This window comes from Muntiacus reevesi, chromosome 4 (assembly GCF_963930625.1).
Source record: "Muntiacus reevesi chromosome 4, mMunRee1.1, whole genome shotgun sequence".
In the NCBI taxonomy this organism is placed as follows: Eukaryota; Metazoa; Chordata; class Mammalia; order Artiodactyla; family Cervidae; genus Muntiacus; species Muntiacus reevesi.
In genome coordinates this window covers 122868615-122892901 of record NC_089252.1, presented here as the reverse complement: position 1 = coordinate 122892901, position 24287 = coordinate 122868615, and the positions used below count along the sequence as shown (strand labels likewise).

Genomic DNA, 24287 nt, shown 5'->3' with positions numbered 1-24287 from the left:
CATATATAAAAAACACCAACTCTATAAAATATATATATATATATATATATATATATATATATATATATATATATATATATATAAATTCTGGGACTGAAAGAAAGTGAAATTGTTCAGTTGTGTCCAACTCTTTGCGACCCATAGACTGTGGCTACCAGGCTTCTTGGTCCATGGGATTTTCCAGGCAAGAGTACCAGAGTGGGTTGCCATTTCCTTCTCCAAATTCTGGGACTAGAGGTGCCAAATACGGGGGTTAGAAAGGTGAAGCACGGGGACCAGTGTGTGCCTTCACTAAATGTGGAGAGCAGCGGTCCAGAAACCGTGGCACACGGGTTTTGAGTTCTGCGAAGAGGAAGCAGAGGGTGCTTCAGGGGTTTGAAGCAGGGACCCTGCTCTGCGTGAGTGAGGCTGATGCTGAAGTGAGCTGGCCTGGGAGCAAGGAGAAGTCTCCCAGCAGAGGGCACCCCTGGGGAAGCAACCCTGAGGTGGGAGACTCACAGAACCAAGGCTGGTGTGTCGGTGTTGGTTTGACCCAGAAAAAGGTCAAATTTACTTAAAAAAAAAAAAAGAAAAGGAAAACAATCAGTTAAGAGCAGCTCTCTGGGGAGAGAGTGTAGCAGAAGGGAAGAGAATCGGAATGGAGACTGAGCTTCTCCAAGGCTTATTGATGGAGTGGAGTGAAGTGAAAGTCGCTCAGTCGTGTCCAATTCTTTGCGACCCAATGGACTATACAGTCCATGGGATTCTCCAGGCCAGACTACTGGAGTGGTAGCCTTTCCCTTCTCCAGGGGATCTTCCCAACCCAGGGATTGAACCCAGGTCTCCTGCATTGCAGGCAGATGCTTTACCAGCTGAGCCACAAGGGGAGCCCCTACTGATGGAGCAGGAGGTGGCGGAAGGCCTGTGGGGGATGCTGGGGCACTCTGCATTCTGTCTTCTCTTTGTGTGACAACTAGGGAGGAGCTGGGGAGGCAGGTACTGGTCTCCCAGAGGAGCAGTGCTCTTCTTTGGTGAGAGACCACCCCTCACTGCTCCCAGGTCCAAGTGGGGTGTTCCCCTTCCCACCTCTCACCCTAGAGTCCTTGCAGGGAACTCCAGGTAACCAAGTGAATTAAGCCCCTCTCTCTTCCTGAGAGCACCTAGCCATTCATTTTCAGGTCCTTGAAGGATCCTTGAAGGATCTCCAAGGATCATTTTCGATCCTTGTACTTTAATTTCTCAATTATTTTTGTATTTATTTTTAAAACTTCTTCATTTCTATCACTGTATCTCAAATTGACTTCTCTTTGAGTGCTTTGTTTAAAATGCAGATTTCTGGGCCCATCTCAGTCAGTTCTACTGAATGAGAGTCTCTGGAATTGTCCTCGAAATCTGATTTTTTTTTCAATTGTGCTATAACTGACATAAAATTATATTAGTTTCCCGTGTACAACATAATGATTCAGTATTTGTATATATTGCAAAATGGTCACCATGGTGTCTGGTTAATACCTATTACTACATGTGGTTATAATTTTTTTTTCTTGTGATGAGAACTTTTAAGAAATAGTCTCTGTAAGAAATGGACTTGAAGTGGTCCATTTTTGGAACAAAGTAGCTGGGCTTGGGTAGAAAATTATTAGCAAATGATTTTCCATTCAGAACTAGCTCATTCTATCTTGAAAAATTACTGGCAAGCTAGTCTTGCCTAACAGCTTACAACTGGAGAGTCTCTAAGCTAACAGGATGCTTGGGAAGGGATAAAGTCCTAGTTGAGAAATGTGAACTTAGGATGGGAAGGGAGAAGAAAGAATACCCCATGAGAAGTAATGAAGTCTGGGAGAATTGTAACCCCATAATACTCAGCCAGTGAGGAACCGGGGAGGGATTTGTGCTCAAGGGAATAAAAGTGCTTGCTGTACCTGTCCTGGGTGTGTCTGCCCACCAGACACCAGATCTTGCAAGACCGTCATAAGAAGTCTTGCTTTTGCTGTGCTGCGTGTCTCTGAGTCCATCCCTCGGTTTTGGGCTGGTGAGTGTGTTTCTCACATTCTTTTAGCAACTTTCAAATACACAATACAGGATTGTTAACTGTAGCCACCATGCTACCCAATACATCCCCAGGAAGTTTTGACCACATTCACCCTTTTCACCCACCTGCCTGCTTTGGCAACCGCCAATCTGTTTTCTAAGTGTTAATGTTTTTAGAGCCCACACATGAGTGAGATCATGTGGTGATTCTCTCTCTCTGATTTATTTTACTTGGCACGATACCCTCTAGATCTATCTATGCTGTTGCAAACGACAGCATTTCCTTAAGGAAAATGTGGTGTGTGTATACACACACACACACACACACAATCTGGAATATTATTCAGCCTAAAAATCTTGTTATTGGGAGGGGAGTTTGCGGAAGAATGGATACATGTATATGTCTGGCTGAGTCCCTTTGCTGTCACCTGAAACTATCATAACATTTTTAATCAGCTATACTCTAATGATGCTGTTAAAGTGCTGCACTCAATATGCCAGCAAATTTTGAAAACTCAGCAGTGGCCACATGATTGGAAAAGGTCAGTTTACATTCCAACCTCAAATAAGGGCAATGCCAAAGAATGTTCAGACTATCGCACAATTGCACTCATTTCATATGCTAGCAAGATCATGCTTAAAACCCTTCAAGTTAGGCTTCAACAGTATGTGAGCTGAAAACTTCCACATATTCAAGCTAGATTTAGACAAAGCAGAGCAGCTAAAGATCAAACTGCCAACAGCTGTTGGATCATAGAAAAAGCAAAGGAATTCCAGAAAAATATCTACTTCTGCTTCACTGACTACGCTAAAGCCTTTGACTGTGTGGATCACAACAAATTGTAGAAAATTCTTAAAGAGAGAGGAATACCAGATCACCTTATCTGCCTCCTGAGAAACCTGTATGCAGGTCAAGAAGCAACAGTTAGAACTGAACATGGAACAATGGACTGGTTCAAAATTGGGAAAGGAGTACCTCAAGGCTGTATATTGTCACCCTGCTTATTTAATTTTTACATAGAGTAGTTCATGGGAAGTATTGGGCTGGATGAAGCACAAACTGGAATCAAGATTGCAGGGAGAAATATCAATAACCTTAGATATGCAGATGACACCATCATAATGGCAGTGGAACTAAAGAGCCTCTTGATGAAGGTGAAAGAGAAGAGTGAAAAAGCTAGCTTAGCACTCAACATTCCAAAAACTAAGATCATGACATCTAGTCACATTAGTTTATGGCAAATAGATGGGGAAACAATGGAAACAGTGACAGACTTGATTTTCTTGGGCTCCAAAACCACTTCAGATAGTGACTGCAGCCATGAAATTAAAAGATGCTTGCTTCTTGGAAGAAAAGCTATTACAAACCTAGGCAGTGTATTAAAAACCAGAGACATCACCTTCCTGATAAAGTTCCATATAGTCAAAGATACGGTTTTTCCAGTGGTCATGTATGGATGTAGGATGTGAGAGCTGGACTATAAAGAAGGCTGAGAACCAAAAAATTGATGCTTTGGAACTGTGGTGTTGGAGAAGACTTGGAGAATCCCTTGGACTCAAGAATCTTCAAAGAGATCAAAGCAGTCAATCCTAAAGGGAATCAGTCCTGAATATTCATCAGAAGGACTGATGCTGAAGCCGAAGCTCCAATAATTTGGTCACCTGATGTGAAGAGCTGACTCATTAGAAAAGATCCTGATGCTGGGAAAGATTGAGGGCAGGAGGAGAAGGGGATGACGGAGGATAAGATGGTTGTATGGCATCTCCAATTTAATGGGCATGAGTTTGAGCAAACTGTGGGAGATAGTGAAGGACAGGGAAGCCTGGCGTGCTGCAGTCCATGGGGTTGCAAAGAGTCAGACACGACTGAGCAACTGAACAGCAACAATACTCCAATAAAAATAAAGTTAAAAAAAAACTTATATTAACAAGTTCATCGGGGGATTCTTATTTCACGCTAACTGGCAATGTTGTATGAACTATCACCTGAGTCTCGCGTTTTATATTTTCATTCTTTTGTCTTTGAACACTTCTTGGTAGTATTATATTTTGAGTAGTCTTAATCCCCCACGCACCTTTAATGCTATATGCTATTTTGTTTATTTTGGTTTTATTGGCAGGTGGGTTCTTTACCACTAATGCCACCTGGGAAGCCTGTTGGTCTCTAAGTCAGGTTGCAGTTGACATAAAAGACGTCTTTTTAGGTGCTTAGTTCTATGAATTTTGGCAAAAGTGTGTAGCCGTGCACCTGCTACCATACTCAAGACCTAGAACATTCTCCCCAAAGCTCCCTTGTGCGCCTTTGCGGTCAGTTCTTACCCCCGCTCCCAGGCAATCACTAATCTCTTTCCTGTACTTTTGTTTTTGCAGAATATGATATAAATGCAATCAGTTTAAATGTAGACTCTTCAGTCTGACTTTTTTCACTAAGTACAAGCATTTGAAACCCATTATGTTATTCAATTCATGAGGAGTCACTCTCCTTTTTATTGCTGAGTAATACTTACTGCATGGATATATCAGGTTTATTTATCCACTCATGCTGGTCTCTTGTTAATAGCTTCATGGGCATTCAGGTTTGGGGTGCAACTTTGTAGGGTCTAGGACCAAAGTTCATATTCCAGCTCAGCTACTCACTGTGTGACCTAGACCTCAGCTTCCTTGCCTACTAAATAGGATAACAAAGGTACTCAATAGGCTTATTTTGACAGTTTAAATGGGCTTAGAAGAAAGCACTTAGAACACCTTCTGAAACATAGCAAGCTCTCAGCAAATATTCATGTTTTATTCTCTTTTGACTAATATTCTTTTGCTTTAAAACTTTTGAAATTTTTTTTTATCAGGCAGATTCTGGTTGCATGTTTCATTTCTTTTAATATGTTAAACAAAAATTGAAAAATAAGAGCTACACATTGAGAATTTCCCTAGTGCCATGATAGTGTTCAGCACATGACATCATGTATAATCACATAACAAATCAATAAATAGGTATTGCCTCAATTTTTATAAATGGAACCTAATTCTACTTGACCACAAAGTACCAAGGCGGTCCATGCCCTAAGTAGATGCTTCCAGAGTGTGTTCCTTTTTAGCAGAATCAGGAACTTATGCTTAACAAAAACACTGCATCTGGGGAACTCAACCCAGTGAGAGCAGGCATGTCTCTTTCTTCTTAACAATGCCCTTTTACCTTCTCCTTTCAGTTCTCAGTTCATCTGATGACTTACCAGTAATATACAACATATATAAAATCAGCCAGACAAACTGAGGCATCATACTTTCCATCAGTTCTGCAAGGGTGTGAAAATAAAAATTTAAAGGTGTGTGTGTGAGGGGGTGGGTGGGTGGGAATAAAACCAGAAATGAGATCAACAGTGCCTTCTAGTGGACATTATTAGCACTGTCAGACCTGAGCTGCTGCCTTCCCAGCTATTTGAGTTAAACTATTCCCAAAATTATAGAGCAGATCAAAATATCTAACTGGAATAATCTTTCATATGAATATACCCAAATTCTCCCACAATTCAAATCTATCTGTAGTGAAGACAGAACTAAAGTGTTAAGATGTCTAGAAATAGCACACTTTCATGAAGTAATAATGAACCTGAATCTGTTGTCTTTATACAGCCACTGCTCACCAACCAAAATCTAACAGATGAGGCTAAGTGGGAAGTTAAAAATACACACTCAGGGTAGTTTCCAGCATGTTTTAAAATGGCAACTGAGTAATCCTGAACCCCCTAGCAAGGTTTCTTGTAAGAATAAAAACAGGAAGTCTTTGACCAAGCTGTCAGAGCCTTCTTCCAGTATAATTGGTGGAAAAATAACTCATGGAAGAAATCTAAACTTTGCTCAATGACTACTAAATATTAGTACTTTACTAGGCAATTTACAAACATTATATTATTTAATCTTTGCAGCATATCCTATCTGACTCCTGACTGTTCCTCTTACTAGCTAAATGGCACTGGGATAACTTCTTGACCTGTCTGAGCTTGTTTATTCATCTATGGATAACAGCATCTCTTAGAAGTGAGAGTTGAATGAGCTCTTAAATGCAGAGAGCTACATATCTTAAAAGGTTATATATTTTATGTATTCACTTAAAAAAGTAGTTGCTGGTGCTGCATCTTTCCAGACCCAGGGGGTCCCTGGACTGCCTCTCCATTATCTGAGGTGGGCATAGACTATAGTTGTCTCTTTAAAAGAGCAGGTTAGGATCACTCAGTTTGGGCTCTGTTACCTTTCTACACAGAAGTGGATTTAGGAACTGTTTTATGTCCCAAATATTAGCCCTCCTTTTCCCCCACTCGATACAAGAGGAAAATTTACAGTTAAGTCCAGTTAATTTGGGGAAGGCCATCTCTGAAATCTCACTTCTCTGTGACGTATAACGAAGTTTCCTCCTGTATTGTCTTCCTAGAATGATGGACATGAAGATGTCTCTTAACCCGCAGACTTTAGGAGTCTTGTCAATTTAACAGTCTTTGGATCATTATGTATTTGATGGGCTAGGTTGCTTGCCATTCTTCTGAAATACCAAGCTCATTTGTGCACATTGTACATCTTCTATATCTTGGTAACTTTGCCTGTCATTCTCTTTGCATTCTTTTTCATTTGACAATCTCATTCAGTTTCAGAACCAACTCATGTATCTCCAGCTGTATAAACAAGTCCTATGTCTCCATACTTCCCTTTGGCCAAGCAAGCTGCTCTGTCCCCATTGCTCACGTGGCATTCTGTCAGCTTCTTCAAACTGCACTAGCCACATGTTGTAACACATCCACTTACACAGGTCTTGTCCCCAAAAAAGTCAACTCCTAAGGGTAGGAGATGACTCATTGGAAAAGACTCTGATGCTAGGAAAGATTGAGGGCAGGAGGAGAAGGAGGTGACAGAGAATAAGATGGTTGGATGGCATCACTGACTCAATGGACATGAGTTTGAGCAAACTCTGGGAGATAGCTAAGGACAGGGAAACCTGGCGTGCTGCAGTTCATGGGGTTGCAAAGAGTTGGACACGAATGAGCGACTGAATGAGACCAACAAGGGCTGGGGGCCATTCCCAGCTGTGGCCCTCATTTCCTGCCACATTCCCCATTTTCCCTCCTTCCCACTTCTCTGCGGTTGTACTCTAATAAAATCTTGCAAATAAACTGTTATATCAGGCTCTGTTTTTTAGGAGTCTGAACTAAAACATGTGACCCATACTTTACAAAGTGCCTAGTATAGGGGAGAAGCTTAAATACTGAGAGTCAGCACCTTCAAACTGACAATGATTTCTGGAGATTAACACTCCGATGCATAATAGAACCACATAACACTGTAGGCAATCTGGGTCTAGCTTTCTTGTCCTTTAGGGATTTGTGGGAATCCAGTGAAATTTATTTTTTGGCTAAATTTATTGGTTAACATAAGCCAAAATTGATGGCGTAGTCTAGAGGAGATCTTAGTTATATTTCCAAGAAAGAGACCAAGGCTACTGAAGATTTGGTAGCTCCTCCTTGATTACAATAAATTTCAGATGAAGATTTCACTGAAATCAGTCCTTTCCCTTTCATCATAACAATTGCCTGTAGCTGTGTCAAATGTGTTCCCCCTATAACAAGATCAGTGCAATCAGAATCTTTTTATGACTGAAATATATTGAGACTTTTTCTATGAACATTTTGCTCTTTAAAAACACCTTCAGACTTTCCTGGTGGTCTAGTGGCTAAGTTTCCATGCTCCCAACGCAGGAGGTTGGAGTCCTGATCCCTCGTCAGGGAACTAGATCCTACATGCCACGACTAAGAGCTCAAATGCTGCAATGAAGATAGAAGATCCTGCATGCTGCAACTAAGACCCAGCACAGCCAAATAAATATCAAAATAAAAAAATAAAAACATCTACTGTTCCATGTTAACTGGCTTCTTAGAAATGTTTTTGCTCTCAGACATTATTTCCCTGATAGCTCAGTTGGTAAAGTATCTGCCTGCAATGCAAGAGACCCTGGTTTGATTCTTGTCTGAGGAAGACCCTCTAGAGAAGGGATAGGCTACCCACTCCAGTATTCTTGGGCTTCCGTTTGTGGCTCAATTGGTAAAGAATCTGCCTTCAATGTAGGAGACCTGGGTTCGATCCCTGGGTTGGGAAGATCCCCTGGAGAAGGGAAGGGCTACCCACTCCAGTATTCTGGCCTGGAGAATTCCATGGACTGTGTATTCCATGAGGTCACAAAGAGTTGGATACGACTGAACCACTTTCACTTTCATCATTTCAACAATTTTTTTCTACATTAAAATCCATCACACATAGGTTCACGGCCTTTAGTTATTTGACAAGGACTGACATGAAATAAAGGTAAATAAACAAGATGTGGCCAGTATGTGGAGGCAGTATATTAAACAGACTGTGGAAGACGCTTCCTAGGGATTTGTCTCCATCGTGGTGCAAATGTGAGTTAGGGTTAGGAAGCCACAAGCAGCTTGAATTAAAAAAAAAAAAATCTCATTGAGAGACTCCGAATGTAGCCATTGAAACTTATACTGTAGATTTGTGGGCAGGATTGTCTGTGCAAGTTTTTATGTCGGTCTCTCCATTGAGGCTGGGACTCTGGGGTTTTTTCTTCCTCTTTACATCGTAGATGTTTAGGTCATGTTCGAAAGACTAAGGGGACACACAAGTGTCAGTTCTTGCTGATGTTTCTGTCTGAGAGGCTCACTTCTCCTAATTTTATAGTCCCAGAGCAGCTGCCTCGAGTTTCCCAGAGGACTTATTTAGCCGTGTCTGACTCTTTGAGACCCCATGGACTGTATGCAGTCCATCAAGGCTCCCGTATCCATGGAAATTTTCGGGGTAAGAAAACTGGAGCCGGTTGCCATTTCCTCCTCCAGGGGATCTTCCCGATCCAAGGATGGAATCCACGTCTCTTGTGTTTCCGGCATTGGCAAGCAGATTCTTCGACCACTGTGCCACCTGGGCCTGGAAATAAATCTACTTACTCATAAGGCCCTTTGATTGTTCACAATGGAACAAAGTACCACGGGCAGAAGGGTGTTATCAGAATTAATCAGAGGCTGTCCAGATTGGCGGGCCTCACATTTAATGTCTGTCCATGTCATACATTCTTCAAGCACCATTTCCTCTGGTATTGAACTCTGTTCCATTTATTTCTTTTTGAAGTAAGCCTGTCATCCCTACTATCTCATATTTATAGGGACACTAGTATACTCTATTTTCTTCACACCAGATTCCAGTTCTCCCCTCACCCATGAGATGACCGTTTCTAGAGAATATAGGTCAGATACTTACTTGAGTGTAATGGCCACAGACTTTGTTGCATTTCCGAGTCTTGAAGTCATAGTATTTAACTTCATCATACCAGTCTGTGATGGCTGAAGACACAGAAAAAATGGATAGAGACCCAGTCCAGAGGTTTTCTCCCAGTGAAGTGAAATTTGGGTGCAGCTTGTGGGATGGTTTCAACTGTTGGTTGTGTGCAAACTCACAATGGCTTGCCCATGCTTTTGCAATCTGAGCTAGTAGTGGGTCCCATGTCTGCAGAAATAAATAGGAAACAGTAGGAAAGTCAAGGCTTCAGCTCCTTATACAACAGTGTAACCGGAGGGGGCAAAGTGGGAATTTGCGTGGGAGGTGATGTGCCACGTCTGGAAAAGAGGCCTGTAGAGATGGGGTTCCTTCACTTGTGGAGGATCGTATTATAGCCTTTATATTCTCACTAGGGTTTGTGGGAGACATGATAATCTGGTATCAAGGAATTTAGAATCAAAGAGAGTGACACAGACAAACATTTCATGAAGGCCAATTATGTTGCAAAATAATATATGCTGGTTTCACACATTTTCTGCAATTTTCATGCCCCAAATAGCTCCTCTACTAACAGGCTCCAAGAGGTTAAAAATCAGGCCAAAACTACAGACCCAGGATTTAAACTCAAGCCTGATTAAAATCCTAGCCTTTCCCCTGGATCCCCCGCTGCCCTCCTGAGAAAGTCAGTACTCTGCCAGCAATAACAAAAAAAGTTGAACAGTGAAACAACAAAACCTCACAAAAATTAACAGACCAAAAAAAGAAAAATAGAGAACTAAATGCCACCTGAGACCTGAGGAAAGACATGCCTTAAAAGAGAAGTAAAACACACAGACTGAGCTTGCTTATAACGAGAATTGAGTAGGCAGAGCAAACTGGGTTTGCTTTGATCACAAGTGGTGAAATTACTGCACTCTTTCATCACAGAAGAAAATGATCACAGGGTTCCAAGGATTCACCACCCAAATCAATCCACATCCCTTGTTTTTGACTGACTTCCGCTACAAGCACTGAAGTTTTCTTACCATGTACAGCATATCACTGGCTGCTGGAGTCACTGCTGATCGGAACTTGTTATGCGTTCGAACACAGTCTTTGATAAAATCTTCGTTTTTGATATCTGGCAAAGTATTTGCTGCAGGGGAAGAACTGGAGACCACGGAGAGCATCCAGGCTGTCAGAGCAAATGTGACTCGCATGCTCAGACGGTCTGGCATGATGCCCCCGGGGGCTGGAATCCAGAAGTGCTGTAGGTTCTGAGGGTATGTGAGTCAGCTTTACAAAGCACCGCCGACTTCAGCTTTGAGAAAACGGAAAGCAAAACATGAGTTCATCACAAGTTTGAAGAAAAGGGTTTCTCCATATATGGTTTGTGGCTCATTTTGTGCCTTTAACCCCGTCTTTTCGGTGATTCTCAATGACAGAGCACCTATTGCAACATGGATTTTTACGAGGCTATCCCAGACTTTCATTTGAGTTGGGGGATGTTTCCAAAGGAAATTCTGGAATTTCCAGAAATAATAGTCTCAATTTTAAAAGAGGTTCTGGTGGTGATATAAAAACATATCTCTTATTTCATTAAATGTCTTGCAAAATACTTAAAAACATTTTTTTTGGAGTCAAATCAGCACTCTGTGGTTAGAATGTCTGGTAAACATCATTACTTGACCTAGAATTCATTCACAGTGGTGCATGTGATGGGATTGAGTTGATTTTGTCGATCCTCACTCCCCCCATCAAATTAAAAAATAAAAGTTATGTAAATTTTTAGAGGCAGCTGGTACAGCTGCCAATGGATTCCTACTTTTGCAGCCCTTGCTAAACCTCTGTATGCTCTTCCCCCCTGATAACAGTCCAGAGCCTATTTCCTGGCCCTTTGAAGGCAATAATCTCCTTTGAAACTTCAACATTAGCTTAGCCCACGCTCTAAATCCCTGGCTTACCTTATTTTGACAATCCTGTTCATCTACTGTTGGCCCAAAAGTTCATTCAAGTTTTGCTGCAAGATATTATGGAAAAACCTAAACAAACTTCTTGGCCAATCCAACACACTGTCATGAAAACAGTGGGACTGCTGCAGGCATGCTAGGACGGTGTCTGTGTCTCAGACACATCCTAAGGCTTGTTTCTCATGCAGTCAGATCCTGTGGCATCAAGGGCGCCCTCTTGCGTGCATGCGGTGGTGCAGCCGCTGCCTTGATTGACATGCCAGGCTCCCCCCTTTATTTCCATGCTCCCCAGGGGGTCAGCTAGCCTCTAAGCTCACCGGATGCAGCACCTCTCCACATGATGACAGATCACTCACGAGCTGGATCTTTCATCCTCTCACATGCTTGCTAATGCTTTTGAATTCAGCGACTTCCCCACTCCTCTCTGATGATGGGCAGTCCTGCTCTACCCTATGTGATTGCTTCACACTTGCAGAAATGGTCTCAAAGCCACAAGTTGCTCTCCCAGACACCCCTTGAGATAACCTAGACTGACTTCTATTTTGTGATGGTGCCTGTCAATGAGATTTCTGGGGAAACACACTAACTGTGATGCCACAGCTTCCCCTCTGAGACTCCTGAGGCGTCTTCTTTAGCCACAGTAACAGTCAGCTCAGGTTGCTGAACTCTTAGCTCTTCCTGGAGCTTGTACCCCAGCAGAAGGGAAAACGGCTGCTACTCACAGACTTCAGACTTGCTTTTGGACAAGTCATCCTCTTGGCACGTTTGGAAATGCCATGAGTTCTTAACCTCTGTAGCTATGCTCCTCCTGGTAATTGTCCTATGATGGTTTCCTTATCACAAGATATCATCTCCCTTTTTAAACTGCTGCTGTTCACGGTTCAGCTCATACCAAGGAAGTGCTATATCTTTAGAGAATGATCAGGCTAAAACGATTGCTAAACATCAAGCTCCAAATGGACACCCTTATTCTCTCTCTATCCAATTTAAAAAATATTTTTAAAACTTTTAATTTTATATTGGAGTAATAGCTGATTAACTATTAATGTTGTGATAATTTCAGGTAGACAGCAAGGGGACTTGACCACTTAAATCACACAGAACAATTGAAGTCCTTACTTCAGATAGAGGGTATGTGTGTTCAGGGGCTCAGTCGCGTCCAACTCTTTGCGACCCCATGGACTGTCACCACCAAGTTCCTCTGTCCATGGAATTTTCCAGGCAAGAATACTGGAGTGGGTTGCCATTTCCTCCTCCAGGTTATCTTCCTGACCCAGGGATAGAACCCTTGTCTCCTGCAAGCCTCCTACATTGGCCGGCAGATGCTTTACCACTGAGCAATGGGGGAAGTCCTGGCCGTATATCTTTCCTCCCCCAAACCCCCCTCCCAGCCAGGCTGCCGCATAATATTTTGAGCAGAGTTCCCTGTGCTATAGAGTAGGACCTTGCTGGTTATCCATTTTAAATACAGTAGTGTGTACATGTCCATCCCAAACTCCCTAATTATCCCTTCTCCTGACCCTTCCCCGACAGCAACCATAGGTTCATTGCTTTTATTCTTCTATTTTTTCCACAGTAGCAAGCGAATAGGATTTATTTTAGAGAAAAAAGGACAAAACTCTCAGCATGACACTGAGAGGGCATAAAGTGTCCCCATTTGCTTTTACTCTTGACAGATATTATTAACCATTAAGCAAATGTCCCACAATCTGAAGAAGCAAATGAACACAAAAGGGTGCCCCAAAATTACCAGATGGATACATCAGGCCAAATGGACTTTCTGTAGCCTCCTTTCCTTGACTCTTTTGACTGATATCCCATCAAGTGAGATAAATTTGCAGATGGGGGATAAGGAACAAGAAAGTTGGTTTTGCCTCAGCATCCACAAAATTTCTGACCAAATTATTTCCCTGTGCACTCCTTGTAAACCTCCCCACACTTCTGAGAAATTCCTGGGATACCCCAGGAAATCCTCCAAGGCCACTTTCCCTTTGGGACTCTCCAAACGAATTTTATGGGTTTCCCCCTAGCTTTAGGCTAATCTCACTATTTTGCTGCTGTCTGCATGTTTCAGGGATGGACTGAATCTTATTTGACTTACATGTGGTAAAGACATTCATAACTGAGGTTATTCCTCAATGTGGCATTCCTTTATGGATTAAATCAGATCGAGGAGCTAATTTTACAGACATAAACCACTTGCTTGCAAAAACTCTGGGGTACTCTTTAGGATTTCATGCTCCATATCATCCTCAGTCATCAAGGAGAGTGAAATGTAAAAATCTAGACAAGGAAAAACTTTAGGAAAGGTTCAGAAACTGGACTTTAATGGCCAGAATCTGTGCTGATGGCCCTTTTAAAGAGCCAGAAAACTCCGAATAGGGCACATGGACTGAACCCTTTTGAAATGGTCTCTGGATACCCAGTGTCAATTGGCATCTCTCAACCTTCCACTTCTGGGTTAAGTGAAGATGATGGGAACTTAAGTGAACAATCTGATGTTATGATTAGCTATGTTCAAGAATGAGTGTACTTGAAACAAATATCATGGGGCTTGACCTCTGCTAACTGACAAGCCTTGCCATTCTTTCAACCAGGAGTTCAAGTGCACATCAAGATCTTTAGAAGAAAGCTTGTGGTGTTACCTCCATGGGAAGGACCTTATAAGGTACTAAGAACCACCTACACTGCTCCCCAAAGGAAAACCCTTCTGGATCCATGCAAGCCATGCCAAAACAGGTCCAGAACATCCCTCTCAAGACACCTGGGGGAGACAGATACTCCAGGTTACTTTAAGGATCTCCAGGGCCAATTCCCAGATCCCAGAAGTAGACAACATCATGAAGTGGACAGCTTTTCCCAAGATCACACATCAAGAAACCTCACTTTCATTTATTTCCCCATCCCTTCTTTTAAGACTCCCTGTATACACACACTAAAAAGAAAAAATGACAGAAAACCACCTTTTCTTGTTAGTGAATCCTTTCTCCACATGTACTAAGCATTTACTAGAAACGTAGTTGGAGAACGCTTTTCTCTTTCCATCCTATTTGTCCGCTAAGACTCCAGTATGGGCTTATTTTCAACTTGTGTCTTGCTCTTACTAACCCTCTCGTAAGGGGGTAAGCCTTATGCCAATTTACCAAACCCTGGCCACGTGAACTAATCAGTCTATTGATTATGTCAACACCCAGGGAGTGCAAAACAGCCCCCATTAATCTTTGTTCTTACTAATGTGAACACAAAGTGAGCTAAGTACAGAAGGTGGATGAGTGGCCGGGTATGATATCCAAAAGAAAACCATCAGTCTTCCTCTTTAGTGAGTCATGTGGGCCCCAGAAAAACTCTGTAGAAGCCCAAAGACTGTCCCTTACCCAGATAAAGATAACAGGTGGAAAGCTTTCTGTTTGCTTTCCTGGGTAACCTACCAGGGCAAAATCGCAAAACAAATTCTGTGGTTTGATTCCACAGGTGTAATCTTTGAATCTCTTAAGGAAATTGTAAGTGACTCTAGCAACTCCCTTTTGGGCACAAATGTCTGTCAAATCACTACATGTCCTAGATGTTTCAAAAGTCACCTGCTGGACTTCACTGGCAGTCCAGGGCTGAGACTGCACGCTCAGTGCAGGTGGCCTGGGGTGAGGAACTAGATCCCACATGCCGCAAAAGATCCTGCATTCTGCAAGGAAGATATACGATCTCGTGTGTCACAAATAAGACCTAGCACAGCACCCCCCCCCAAAAAAAAACCCCACCCCTTGTATACTCTGGGCTACTGCAGCTGTCCCCATGATAAGGCTGCCCCAAACCATAAACTATATTTGGGTGGATTGAAAATCTAAAGTTACTTGGTTAGGTGACAAATACGCTTTATAGCTGCCAAAACCAAACTGTGGACCTCTTACATCAGTTATTTTGTTCTCTGTTTCTCTCTCACAGATTGACAGGGGCACGTGGAGAATGGAGGTGTTTAGACACTATAGCACCACTTAAAATGGTCACCCACTTCCAACAATGCAAGAGAGGATTCTACACATAGACATCACCAGATGGTCAGTAGCAAAATCAGATTGACTATGTTCTTTGCAGCCAAAGATGGAGAACCTCTATATAAGTCAGTGAAATAATACTTGGAACTTACTGTGGCTCAGATCATAAGCTCCTTAATGCAAAATTCAGGCTTAACCTGAAGAAAGTAGGGAAAACAGCTAGACCACTCAGGTATGACCTAAATCAAATCCCTTATATATACGGTGGAGGTGATGAATAGATTCAAGGAATTAGATCTCATAGAGACATTCAAAAAACTAAGATCGTGGCATCTGGCCCCATCATTTCAGGGCAAACAGATGGGGAAACAATGGAAAGAGTGACAGACTTTATTTTCTTGAACTCCAAAATCACTGTGGATGGTGATTGCAGCCATGAAATTAAGACGTTTGCTCCTTGGAAGAAAAGCTATAATAAACCTAGATGGTGCGTTAAAAACCAGATGTCACTTCGCTGACAAAGGTCCATATAGTCAAAACTTTGGTTTTTCCAGTCATCATGTATGGATGTGAGAGTTGGACCATAAGAAAGGCTGAGCACCAAAGAAATGATGCTTTTGATCTGTGGTGCTGGAGAAAACTCTTGAGAGTCTTTGGACTGCAAGATCAAACCAGTCAATCCTAAAGGAAATCATCCCTGAATATTCGTTAGAATGCTGATGCTGAAGCTCCAATGTAAAGAGCTGACTCATTGGAAAAGACCCTGATGCAGGGAAAGATGGAGGGCAGCAGGAGAATGGGGCAACAGAGGATTAGATGGCCGGATGGCATCATCAACTCAATGAATACAAGTTTAAATGAACTTAGAGTTTCCTGGTGGCTCAGCTGGTTAAGAATCTGCCTGCAATGCAGGAGACCTGGGTCTGATTCCTGGGTTAGGAAGATCCCCTGGAGAAGCCAACAGCTATACACTCCAGTATTCTGGCCTGGAGAATTCCATGGACTGTATAGTCCATGGGGTCGCAAAGAGTCGGACATGAGTGAGCGACTCACTTGAGCAAACGCTCAGAGATAGTGAAGGACAGGGAAGCCTAGCGCACTGCAGTCCATGAGGCTGCAAGAAGTCAGACACGACTTATTGACTGAACGGCAATAACGACCACAGCATGCTAACCGTGTTTGTGAACCACTCTTGTCTTTTTTATGCGACAACCAGATATGTGAAGGTTCCCACTTAAATGGTCAGGACGATGTGGGTTTGGATGCCAGGGTCCTTCTGTGCCCAAATACTGCACTGCAAATGCCAGCCAATTTATAAACATAAGTTACTGTGTTCATAAAGTTGTGCCAGATAAACACACTAGCTGAGAAATCACAGAGAATCTGCCATGTATCACAATTTCAAGGTCTTTTCAACACTGAGGATCTTATTCCCAAGCTTTAAAGACTGTAAATTGGAAAAAGCAATCTTAAAAATCTTTTCACAGTAGTGGAAAAAGACTTCAATACTGATATGCAAACCTTGAAAATACTACAGTCAGAAGTTACTAGCTTAGCCCCTGTGGTGCTCTAAAATCATCATGCCCTAAGTGCACTGATATTCAGCAAGGAGGACCCTGTGCAATCACTGGTGAAAAATAGCGCTTTCTGTAAATCCAACAGGGCAAATAATATCTAATTTACATCTGCTAAAAGAAGTTTAACAGATTTTCTGGACAAAGTCCTGAGAGTGTTAATAGCTTCAGTAGGGAAGTCAGAGGTCTCCAGGAGGCAGGAGGAAATGAGCTACAAGTGGAAGATAGTTTTTTTCTTTTTTCTTCTAATCCTGCGTTGTCATGGCAACACCTGGTTTCACCTGAACTTAACTTTGCCTCAAACCTTGAGTTAAGCACTGTGTTTTTCTTATGCAAACGTTTTCTTAAGCTGTATTAATGAACTATGTATTTGCTTGGGAAGCTGCCTTTCTTCAAGACTGATGTCAGTTGTTTTGTGGCCCGGGATAACTCACCCGCTGCCACTGCTATCTCAGAATGCCTGTTGTGGGGAAGGGGCCTGGTGCCACTCGCTCTTGAGGTGTTTCCTTTCTCTAACTAGCAGCTTGCCAATAGGTATGTAACTCCTTGCTAAAAACTAGCAAGGGGGCACTCTTTCTGTCCCCTTCTGATGTCTCTGTCAGAAGTGTTCTCTATCTCTTATATACTTTAAAAAGACTTTATTACACAATAAGTTCTGAGATCAAGCCTTGTCTCTGGCTCTATATGGAATTCCTCTCCTCCGGAGGCCATGAATCCTAGTATTGCCATCACAATTTCAAGGTCTTTTCAACATGGCTCACAGCAAAAACCTTTCAAACCCAGTGTTGGGGAACTTATGTAACAGGATGTGGAGAAATGTTGACCAGTTGGTTCTTTTCTGCTTGTTCATCTTCCTTTTCTGTTTGCTTATTTTCAATTTCGCAATAAGGAATTTATGATCTGAGCCACAGTCACAAAAACAAGACTAGGAGCTGTGGCTCAGATCATGAACTCCTTACTGCAAAATTCAGACTTAAATTGAAGAAAGTAGGGAAAACCACTAGGTCATTCAGGTATGACCTAAATCAAACCCCTTACAGTGGGATGGACAAAATAGATTCAAGGGATTAGATCTGATAGACAGAGTGCCTGAAGAACTATGGACAGAGGTTCATAACACTGTACAGGAGGCAGGGAGCAAAACCATCCCCAAGAAAAAGAAATGCAAAAAGGCAAAATGGTTGTCTGAGGAGGCCTTACAAATAGCAGAGAAAAGAGAAGGAAATGGCAAAGGAGAAAAAGAAAGATATACCCATCTGATGCAGAGTTCCAAAGAATAGCAAGGAGAGATAAAAAAGTCTTCTTAAGTGAACAACGCAAAGAAATAGAGGAAAACAACAGAATGGGAAAGACTAGCGATCTCTTCAAGAAAATTAGAGATACCAAGGGAACATTTCATGCAAAGATGGGCTCAATAAAGGACAGAAATGGTATGGACCTAACAGAAGCAGAAGATATTAAGAAGAGGTGGCAAGAATACACAGATGAAGTATACAAAAAAGATCTAAATGACCCAGATAACCATGATGGTGTGATCACTCACCTAGAGCCAGACATCCTAGAGTATGAAGTCAAGTGGGCCTTAGGAGGCATTACTATGAACAATGCTAATGGACATGATGGAATTCCAGCTGAGCTATTTCAAATCCTAAAAGATGATGCTGTGAAAGTGCTGCAGTCAATATGCCAGCAAATTTGGAAAACTCAGCAGTGGCCACGGGACTGGAAAATGTCAGTTTTCATTCCAATCCCAAAGAAGGACAAAGGCAAAGAATGTTCAAACTACCATACAATTGCACTCATTTCACATGCTGGCAGAGTCATGCTCAAAATCCTTCAAATTAGGCTTCAACAATATGTGAACTGAGAACTTCCAGATGTATAAGCTGGATTTAGAAAAGGCACAAGAACTAGAGATCAAATTGCCAACATCCACTGAATCATAGAAAAAGCAAGAGAATTTCAGAAAAACGTCTGCTTCTGCTTCACTGACTATGCTAAAGCCTTTGACTGTGTGCATGCATGCATGCTAAGTCACTCCTGTCATGTCAAACTCTTTGCAGCCCTATGGATTGCAGCCTGCCAGGCTCCTCTGCCCATGGGAATTCTCCAGGCAAGAATATTGGAGTGGGTTGCCATGCTTTCCTCCAGGGGACCTTCCCAACCCAGGAATGGAACCCTCGTCTCTATGTCTCCTGCATTGGCAAGTGGCACTGCATTGTCTCTTCACCACTAGCTCCACCTGGAAGCCCCTTTGACTATGTGGATCACAGGAAACTGTGAACAATTCTTAAAGAGATGGAATGCAAGAACGCCTCTCTTGCCTGCTGAGAAACCTTTATGCAGGTCAAGAAGCAATGGAACCAGACATGGAACAAAGGACTGATTCCAAACTGTGAAAGGAATATGTCAAAGCTATGTACTGTCATCTTGCTTATTTGACTTATATGCAGAGTACATCATGAGAAATGCTGGTGTAGATGAAGCACAAGCTGGAATCAAGATTGCTGGGAGAAGTATCAATAACCTCAGATATGCACCACCCTAGGGTGGATGACACCACCCATATGGCCGGAAGGGAAGAACTAAAGAGCCTCTTGATGAAAGTGAAAAAGGAGAGTCAAAAGGTTGGCTTAAAACTCAACATTCAAAAAACTAAGATCATGGCATCCGGTTCCATCACTTCATGGCACATAGATGGGGAAACAATGGAAACAGTGACAGATTTTATTTTCTTGGGCTCCAAAATCACTGCAGATGGTGACTGTAGCCATGAAATTAAAAGATGTTTGCTCCTTGGAAGAAAAGTTATGACCAACCGAGACAGCGTATTTAAAAGCAGAGACACTACTTAGCCAACAAAGGTCCGTCTAGTCAAAGCTATGGTTTTTCCAGTAGTCATGTACGAATGTGAGAGTTGAACTACAAAGAAAGCTGAGTGCCAAGGAATTGATGCTTTTGAATGTGATGTTGGAAAACACTCTTTAGAATCCCTTGGACAGCAAGGAGACTCAAACCAGTGAATTCTAGAGGAAATCAGTCCTGAATATTCTTTGGAAGGACTTATGCTGAAGCTGAAACTCCAATACGTTGGCCACCTGATGTGAAGAACTGACCCCTTGAAAAAGAGCCTGATGCTGGGAAAGATTGAAGGCAGAAGGAGAAGGGGATGACAGAGAATGAGATGGTTGGATGGCATCACTGACTCGATGGACATATGTTTGAGCAAGCTCTGTGAGTTGGTGATGGACAGGGAAGCCTGTCGTGCTGCAGTCCATGGGGTCACAAAGAGTCAGATATGACTCAGTGACTGAACAACAATATCATTCTAATCTATGTTCTTTTCTTTCTTTGCAATCTTCCCAATTTATGACTTACTTTTTTCTCTATAGTCACCAGGTCAGCTTTTTATATATGAAATTATTAAGGAAGTTTCACTAGAGGGAACTGATGGGGCTCAGGGAAGGCTGCCCCGAGGTGCATATGATTATCTGGCATGTGGATTAATTCAAACTGAAAATAAGCAAGGCCCAAAAGACTCAGGAAGAACATCTGACTGCCCTTCTAATTGCCTAGAGACTTTCAGATAGAAGGTCCATTCTCGGAAGGAGTCATCACCATAGCTAACTCTTGGTGTTGTTCAGTCACTCAGCCATTTTGGACTCTTTGCAACCCCATGGGCTGCAGCATGCGGGCTTCCCTGTCCATCACCACCTCCTGGAGCTTGATAAATAACTACAGTATGTTGTAAACTAGATATGGTAGACAGGAAAGAACATAGCAAGGTCTGTTTGATCAAAGTCCTCTCTTGAGTCCCACTGTCTCAGATGGCCCAGCAAACATTTGCTGATCGTGCATTAACTCTTTTATCTTCATGTGGATTACCTTACTTCTCTTAGAAGTCTTAGACCTCTACCTCCTTCTCCTAGTCCAGGATGACTTATATATCTCATCCTGCCTTTCTATCTTTGGAGTTTCTTATGCTATGTACATATGTACATATTAAACTTAATCTGCTTTATGTCATTTAAATTATTTGATCAGCCACAAAGAATCAAAAGGGAAGGGAGGAACTTTCTCCTCCCCACTGATGCATTTGTGTGTGTGTGTGTGTGTGCATGGAGTGGGAGGAGCACAACCATGAGGAAAAGGGGACAAAGAACAGTAGAGAGAATACTGGTCTCAATTTCAGATTTTAGTTTAGCCTCTGTTCCTAACCAGCTGTAAAACCCTGGACAAATTACCAAACTCTTTAACCCTTAGTTCAGTTCAGTCGCTCAGTCATGTCCAACTCTTTGCAACCCCATGGACTGCAGCACGCCAGGCTTCTCTGTCCACAGCCAACTCCCAGAGTTTACTCAAACTCAAGTCCATCGAGTCAGTGATGCCATCCAACCATCTCATCCTCTGTCATCACCTTCTCCTCCTGCCCTCAATTTTCCCCAGCATCAGGATCTTTTCAAATGAGTCAGCTCTTTGCCATCAGGTGGCCAAGGTATTGGAGTTTCAGCTTCAGCATCAGCCCTTCCAGTGAATATTCATGATTGATTGTCTTTAAGATGGACTGGTTGGATCTCCTCCCAGTCCAAGGAACTCTCAAGAGTCTTCTCCAACACCATAGTTCAAAAGCATCAAGAGAGTCACAGATGAGGATACTTAACCCATTCTGGGAATAGTGGAGATGGCTTACTACACTGTAGCAGTGAGGTCTTCACCAAGCTGGATCAGTGTTGATCAAATGCAAAAGGGATGGAGAGATAAAGGAAACTGTGTGTGGGGAGGGACGGGGAAATTAGGAACTAGATATCTAGTTGCAAATCATGTTTCATGTTGGAAACATGATGTCATGGCAAAAATAGAGAAAGAACCATTTCATATTGTCTCTCAATATAGAGATGACTTCAAGTATTACTTGTCTGTAGGAAACATGTTAGCTGGTGTGGTGGAGTTTAGAATCCAAATGGTGTTTTTAATGTCAGTCAAGAAGAGTTGTTCAGAGTCAGATTAAGGAGGTCTTCTGGATTCTGCCAGTGAATCACAAAGCTGATGGGAAGTTAGAGGAGAGATTTTTATCCATGGGGCTATATGCTACTGCTGCTAAGTCACTTCAGTCGTGTCCGACTGAATCCCCATCCCTGGGATTCTCCAGGCAAGAACACTGGAGTGGGTTGCCATTTCCTTCTCCATAGGGCTATATAGGTGGGGTGTAATCTGCTTTTGGAAAATGTCACTGTTTCAGAAAATTGAGAGTACAGAGAATGAAATGGTGTAGGGAGGTATTAACATCTAGCAGAAACTCTTAAAAAGAAACATTACAGAACCTAAGGTGGAATTACTGTTGGGTCTTTACCACCATGTTTCCTTGGAAAGTGTGTGTGTGCTAAGAGATTTGTTTTCATTGTTTATCTCTGAAGGGTTATATATATGTATACACCCTGCTTATTTAACTCATATGCAGAGGACATCATGAGAAAAGCTGGGCTGGAAGAAGCACAAGCTGGAATCAAGATTGCCGGGAGAAATATCAATAACCTCAGATATGCAGATGACACCACCCTTATGGCAGAAAGTGAAGAAGAACTAAAGAGCCTCTTGATGAAAGTGAAAAAGGAGAGTGAAAAAGTTGACTTAAAGCTCAATATTCAGAAAAGTAAGATCATGGCATCTGGTCCCATCACTTCATGGCAAATAGATGGGGAAACAGTGGAAACAGTGGCAGACTTTATTTTGGGGGCTCCAAAATCACTGCAGATGGTGACTGCAGTCATGAAATTAAAAGACGCTTACTCCTTGGAAGGAAAGTTATGACCAACCTAGACAACATATTAAAAAGCAGAGACATTACTTTACCAACAAAGGTCCATCTCGTCAAGGCTATTGTTTTTCCAGTAGTCATGTATGGATGTGACAGTTGGACCATAAAGAGAGCTGAGCACCAAAGAATTGATGCTTTTGAACTGTGGTGTTGGAGAAGACTCTTGAAAGTCCCTTGGACTACAAAGAGATCAAATCAGTCAATCCTAAGGCAATCAACCCTGAATATTCATAGGAAGGACTGTTGCTGAAGCTCCAATACTTTGGCCACCTGATGCAAAGAGTTGACTCATTGGAAAAGACTCTGATGCTGGGAAATACCAAAGGCAGGAGGAGAAGGAGATGACAGAGGATGAGATAGTTGGATAGCATCAACCAACCGACTGGATGGATATGAGCTTGAGCAAGCTCCGGGAGTTGGTGATGGACAAGAAAGCCTGGTGTGTCCATGGGGTCACAAAGAGTCAGACAGGACTGAGTGGCTGAACTGAATATTATTAGGTGTAATTTCAGTCATTATCTATTGGGCTGGATCCACAGGCCTGCATGCCCTGTACTTGCGCAGCCTCAAGACCAAAGAAAGAGCCCAGAGTTGTACCCAGTCTAAGTTTTGGTGCTCACTGTTTCTGTTTTGTCGTATGCCATATGGCAGGCCAATGAATTAAGAGACAAGCTGTTAGGGCAAGGAATAGTGACTTAATCTGGAAAGCCAGAAAACCAAGATGGTGTGTTTGTATCTCAAAGAACCATCTTGCCTGAGTTAGAATTCAGGTTTCTTTTATACTAAAAGGGGAGGGAGTGAAGTCAAGCATTTCTTGGTTCCTATCAGCCTCCAGAGGTGATATGTTCATTTCTTCCTGTCTGACAGATGGGCCTGGTCAGGAAGTTTTGTGAGGTGAACAAAGGTATTTTAGCTTAGTGCTCATTGTGTGCATTTGTGCTAGTCATTTCAGTTGTGTCTGACTCTTTGTGATCTTATGGGCTGTAGTCCTCCATAAAGGACTCTCTCCATGGGATTCCCCAGGCAAGAATTCTGGACTGGGTCGCCATGTCCTGTTCCAGGGATCTTCCTGACCCTGGGATTGAATTCAAGTCTCTTATGTCTACTGCATTGGCAGGTGGGGTTTTTTTTTTTTTTTTTTTTTACCACTAGCGCCACCTGGGAAGCCCCTAATGCTCATTACATGGAGGCAAAGTTCTCAGAGATGGACCTTTATGTATAACTTAAGCTGATAGGCAAAAACTCCTTTGGTGATTAACTTGAAATACAAAACATTCGCCCCTATTACAATTTCCTACTATCAATGCCCATTCCATCATCTTGTGGGGAAAGGGGCGATAAACTTTCTGGCTACTTGCTGCTGAATGGAAGTAATGAATATTCCTTAGCCTCTTTAGTCAGTTCCCTTTTAGCTACAACTATTTGAAGCAGATGAAACCTCTTGGCACTTAGTTGTCTAATTTGTAGTTGAACTTGGAGCTTGAGTTCCAGTTCCCAACACATGTAGTAAATTCCTGTGCTATTTAGTTAGACATAAAAAAATTGATTGACTCTTACTCCAGCTAAAGTGAAATTACCATCTACTTCATTTAGATAGGCAGACCTGAAGGAGGCAAACTCATGGTGAGGTTAGTATAGT

The 24287-nt window shown here is 42.3% G+C and overlaps 1 protein-coding gene across 4 annotated transcripts in view; it reads right to left on the bottom strand.

Annotated features, from left to right (window-relative positions):
* GLIPR1 (GLI pathogenesis related 1) overlaps window positions 1-24287 on the bottom strand; it is a 53564-nt gene that overhangs the window by 17564 nt on the left and 11713 nt on the right. For 2 of the 4 annotated variants that reach the window (XM_065934105.1, XM_065934106.1), the window contains exons 2-3: window positions 10347-10621; window positions 9304-9549 (exon numbers count right to left, since the gene is read on the bottom strand). In XM_065934105.1, coding sequence (XP_065790177.1) covers window positions 9304-9549; window positions 10347-10538 — 438 coding nt within the window. In that variant the 5' untranslated portion in view covers window positions 10539-10621. Of the gene's footprint in view, window positions 1-9303; window positions 9550-10346; window positions 10622-11264; window positions 11397-11587; window positions 11607-24287 lie in introns of those variants that run through there. The other 2 variants (XM_065934108.1, XM_065934107.1) reach the window with 2 other exon arrangements.